Source organism: Numida meleagris, unplaced genomic scaffold, assembly GCF_002078875.1.
Source record: "Numida meleagris isolate 19003 breed g44 Domestic line unplaced genomic scaffold, NumMel1.0 unplaced_Scaffold884, whole genome shotgun sequence".
NCBI classification, from domain to species: Eukaryota; Metazoa; Chordata; class Aves; order Galliformes; family Numididae; genus Numida; species Numida meleagris.
Window position 1 is genome coordinate 1 of NW_018365099.1, and position 5,193 is coordinate 5,193.

Here is a 5,193-nt window from a genome sequence, read left to right on the forward strand (position 1 = left end):
CTGCATTATCACTGAAGAGTGATGCCATCGGGTTTTTCATCTGGTTACAACTTTAACCTTAAAGAGTGAACAAAGGTATTTATATTGTCTCTTTAAATGTGCTTTTGATGTTGTTGAGAGGGATTTGGGAGTTCCTCAGTCTGAGAGGGAAAGTCGAAGCTCACATAATGCACTCAGATACTCTTCATTTTCAGGATTACATTCATTGGCTTTCTCGTAGCATTCAATTGCTTCGAGCTTCTCACCATCTAGTTTATGAACGAGTCCAAGTGTACTAAAATCATTTTCACCTCCTAACCCTTCTTGAATTCTCTTTTCCAACAATCTTTTTAGGTATTTTTTGATCTTGTTGGCAAAAAGATACTCACCATTTTTTAGCCCTTCTGTGTAATATTTAATCGCTTCAGATACTGATTTCTTCTGATATTGCAGAAAATTCCCATAATGGTAGCATATTTCTTGTTTATCAGAGCAAGTCAGAATGTTTACCTTCAGTGCTTTCTGAAATGTCTCTTCTGCTTCTTGATACATTCTTGCTTCCACATACATCCTTGCCAAGTCAGTTAGGGCATGAAAAAATTTTGGCTTTTGCTCGCTCGCCTCTTTGAAAAGAGAAATGCAAATTTGAATGAGTTCTTCCACTTGATCTTGAGGTGGATATCTTGTATTGTTCTTCAACTCAAACAGCTTTGCTCTGTAGCAGAGCCCTAGCTGGTGAAGCAAAAAGGTAGATTTTGGTGATATTTCTAGGGCTCTTTCCAAAACCTCTTGTGCCTTGTCCAGATCTTTTTTCCTTCTGTAAAATTTAGCAGCGTATCTCAGGAAATAAGGAAGATTGGGAGTTTTCTGCATTCCTTCTTCAATGCATCTCTCCGCTTCGTCAAATCGATGTAAGTCCTGAAGTTTCAGTGCAAGTAATGCCAAAAGATAAGTGTCCATTGGATTCAGTTCCAGTGCACGCTTCAGAGGCTCCAGGGATGGGTCCACTTCTTCACATTCTCTGTTAGAAAATTCTTCCAAACGATACATTGCTATTGCATAGCCGGCATTAAATTCTGGGTTGTTGGGTTCTTTCCTCAGAGCGTTTTCAAAGCACTCCTTTGCTCTGTTATAGTACTTTCGTCCAAATTTTAATAGTGCGAATCCTTGCTCAGCATAGATCTCTGGAAGCTGAATCTTCAACTGAGCAGTATTTGAAAGCTTTTTGCAGCTGTTTTCCACTTTATCTATATACACTTGAGCTTCTTCATATCTGCCCATGTGGTAGTAGATCCAGGCGTAGTTCCCCCAGGTAACGAGACTTCTCCTGTCAATTTCATTTGGATAATATTTTTTCACTTCTTCTTCAGCTTGCTGGAGATTTTCCAGAGCTTCTTCATATGAGAGCTTTAGGTGACATACGTAAGATAGTAGATTGTAATTTGAAATGTTGGGTTTTATGAAAAACTCAATCTGATCACCTATTGATTCTTCTAGGCTGGCAAGATCTACATCCTCCTTCAGCAAAGTCCACGTAAAATAACATTCTAGCTGCAGCAGGGAGTTCTTCAGGGAATTCTTGGAAATGGCACTAGAACAAATTAAAGAAGATTGATTACTTCCTGCTGCTTGTGCTTTTAACCCAGGCACGATGTACTTCAAAAGCAGGCAGTGCCTCGGCTGGTGCCACTAGTCAGCGACAGCTCAGGTGAGCCAAAGCCATAGGAAGCCATAGGTCTAGAGTAATTCTTTTAGTAATGCTCCTTGCCAGTGGAACTGAGGGCACCTCTTACATAGAGAAAGGGGTGGTGGTCTGGATGCTGTTAGAGAAGGGCTGCTCTACTCTAAGACCAACACTCCTCCAAGCCTCAGGAATGTATTACCCCTGCTTAGAACGCTTTCTGAAGCCTACTTGAAGCAGGTAATCAAATAAAAGTGGAGACCCTGCCTGCCTTTGTGCCTCTGGATTCCTCCATGCATGCAGGGATGAGCTGATGGACGTTAGATGGGTCTGGCAGCAGCTGGGGCAGCGTTGCTTGGGTTCGCCCTCCTACCACTGTCTTCTTGGTCAAATAGTCCATTGTCAGAAAGACTGCTCTGCTCTTCCCTTGTAAAACCAGGCGTATCTACCAGCCTGTACGGTGCCATGTGTTCCTAATTAGAAAACTATATGTAGGAAATTATATTTTTTCTGGGATGAAGGGGAAGTGAGAGCAAGTTCCTGCTGTGAACAATACCTTGTCACAACCCTTTTTCCCCTGGGCAATACCATAGAAGAACAAATCCTGGCTGCCAAACCACTATGAACCGTCCAAGAATAGCTCGAAGCATTTCAAGTTGTCCCCCTCAAATCAAAATTGAAATGTATTGTTCAAATTGTCACATGAAGGGACAATCTAGTCCCATCTAGTGATGGGACACTAGCTCAGGTAGATGGTCGGACTTGATGACCTTGAGGGTCCTTTCCAACCTGCAGGATTCTATGGTTTTGTGAAAATGAACTAAGTGATTCTGCATTTCCTGTTGGTTTTGGTGCCTCAGCTGAGAACCCAGAAAACTTCCATGGATGAAAGCAACAGTGGAGAGTAATTTCATCAGTAACTTCACATTTGTGAACATCTGTGGGATTTAAGTGACGTGTTTCTTTCTAGCTCGGACTCTGACAACACCATACAGAAGTGTAACGTGGTGAATTCTTCCTCTTTTCCTGATTGGTTAAGAGACAGCCTCACAGCTAACTGCTGGCTAGCAGAAAAAGAACTTGCAACAACATCCCCCAAACAGATTTGTAATGCAGATAAAATACAGTTCAGTTTAGTACCATGCATAATCTGCCAATGCAATTTTCCAGGTTGTCATAAACATCCTAGCTCTGTCCTATCTGAGTGTGATTGCAGGACAGCCCTCAGCAAATGCTATCCCCCTTCTTCTGCTCCAAACTGCAGACCAGGATGATTTGCTGGTCCTCACAGTAGTAGAGAGCAGAAAGTAAATTCACAGCTGCATCAGTGCCAGCCATCCCCTTGGCTGGTCAGCAGCTGCTACTGCAGCCTGCATGTCATCCAGGAACTGCACGCACACAGTTTCTGACCATCGATTCTGTAAAAGCAATGATGTTACAGCATCTAATTGCATCCTTGTCTTACTTTGATTCTTCCGGTGAATATTCTGTAAATTATTCTCTGATGCTTAAGTCCCCAAGTACCTTACTGCTTCCAGTTATGCAAATCACAAACTTATATTCTCATGGCATAAGAGTACATCACAAAACAGCATTAGGAAATCAAGCTGCTCTCTTACCTCATGATTTGCCTTCTTTCCTTCTTTTCCTTTCTCTACCTGTTTGGAGGTAGCTTTGAAGCCCAAGAGCTGCTCTCTGCCGTTGTGAGTTGCCTTTTATGTGCTCTAGCTCGCACGTGATTGGTGAGAGTGATAGTGGGAATCAGAAAGTGAAAGCAAGCTTCCTGCATCTGGGTGGAGCTGTGAGGCAACCGGCTGGGAAATAGAAACTTATGAGTCACTCTGCTCTTTTCATTTGGGCATTTTGCCACACACTGACTTGTGTTGTGGAGCCCATAGCAACAGCTGCTAACGGCTCCATGTCTGAATTGAACTCCAAATTGCTAGCACTGACAACAGCCTGGCCAGTGCAGCCCACGGCTGCACGGCAGCTCTGTCTTGGGTGGCAGCTGGGTGTTTGCTGGTGTCTGAGACTAGTAAGGAATGGATTGTCTCAAATCAACACGAGTCGACTGAAACACTTTGTGGACAGTTTTACATTCAAAAGCATTCCTTTGGAGCTGTTTGCCTTTGAGTGGGAGGGTCCGGGAGTATTTTCTGGCTGGGGACTTGGCCTGGAAGCAAATGTTTCCAGCTTGGTACAGGAGACTGGAAGACGATGCCATTGTATCCTGTGAAGGCGGGATACAACGTTTTTATTTAAACTCACAAGTCCGGGAAGACGGGAGCAAAAGAGCTCCTACCAAGGTCCCCAAAGCCAGAAACTCGTCATTTCAAAAGAGCAGGCTCGACCGCTCTGGACTGTAAGTCAAGAGTATGTATGTTTGTTGACAGCTTACCACAAGAACTGGACGACCCACCACTACCAAAGATCAGTGCCACCAAGACATGCCTGGACTGAGGAGTGGTGAACTGCTTTGCTTTGCCGTGTTTGCATATCTGTATGTCTGTCTCTCTCTTTCCTCGTTTTCTGTCTTTTTGTCTTCCTTTACTCTTTCAGTCTTTGTAGTAACCATTGCCTAATACTGTCTTATCCGTAGCACTTACTAATAGTTATTAGCAATTTAACCAATTTTTCATCCAAGAAGAGTATTAGTTACTGTTAGAAAGATCTCAGTAAATTGATTAGTTTTATGCCTCTGAGTCTAGGATGACTCCATTGCAGTAGCGACCTCCTGCTGATTAGAGGAGGCGTGACCCAGGAGATAGAATCACCTCTCTTGAAGCCCACTGAGTGGGACCAGGCAGCTGGGCAGATGCTGGATGCTGCCAGGGCTTCCTGAACAACAGTGAGTTACGGTGGATTGGGAAAGTGACTGCTGAAATTACATTTGCTTCTGTTCCAGGAGCTTTGAAATGGGGAAATGATCATTCTTTTGAAATTGCTTGTATTTAAGAAAGAATCCTTTATCAAATCAGTTTTGGAGAGGGAGGCATTTAATAAATTGTTCCTTGAAAAATGGTGTGACAGCGGTGTTGGAAAAGTAAAGCACCTTCTGTTGAAAATAACTCTGTTCTGAGAAATATATGTATATATATATTCTTTTTCCTACCAGCTTGGATACTTTAATTTGTGAAAATCAAAGATGTCTGTGCTATTATATGGTGAATATATTTTATATATGTTGTCACAATTGCATGTATGGGTGCATTGTCCAAATATCTATTGAACCTCCAGCAGCTTGGGGCCATGATCACTGCCGTGGGGGGGGGCGTGTTCCATGCCCACTATGTTCTGGAGATGAACCAGATGTACTGTCTTTCAACTGTTTTTCAGTAAGTCCAAGAATAACTCCTTAAGTTTCCGAAGCATTGATGTGAGACTGACAGGCCTGTAATTACAAGGGTCTTATGTCTTGAAAACTAGGACAACATTTACTAGCTTCCAGTCAACTGGAACCACTCCATATTCCCCAGACTGCTGAAAAATAACGGAGAGAGTTCTCATGATGACATCAGCCAGATTTTTGAGTT

The 5,193-nt window shown here is 42.9% G+C and overlaps 1 protein-coding gene across 1 annotated transcript; it reads right to left on the reverse strand.

The window, feature by feature from the left end:
• Window positions 1-50: 50 nt before the first annotated feature.
• IFIT5 (interferon induced protein with tetratricopeptide repeats 5) lies at window positions 51-3,431 on the reverse strand. Its single transcript, XM_021384011.1, has 2 exons — window positions 3,280-3,431; window positions 51-1,570 (listed from the first exon to the last, which is right to left on the reverse strand). The coding sequence occupies exons 1-2, from the start codon at window positions 3,282-3,284 to the stop codon at window positions 136-138; spliced, it is 1,440 nt and encodes a 479-aa protein (XP_021239686.1). The 5' UTR covers window positions 3,285-3,431; the 3' UTR covers window positions 51-135.
• Between the last annotated feature and the right edge of the window lie 1,762 nt (window positions 3,432-5,193).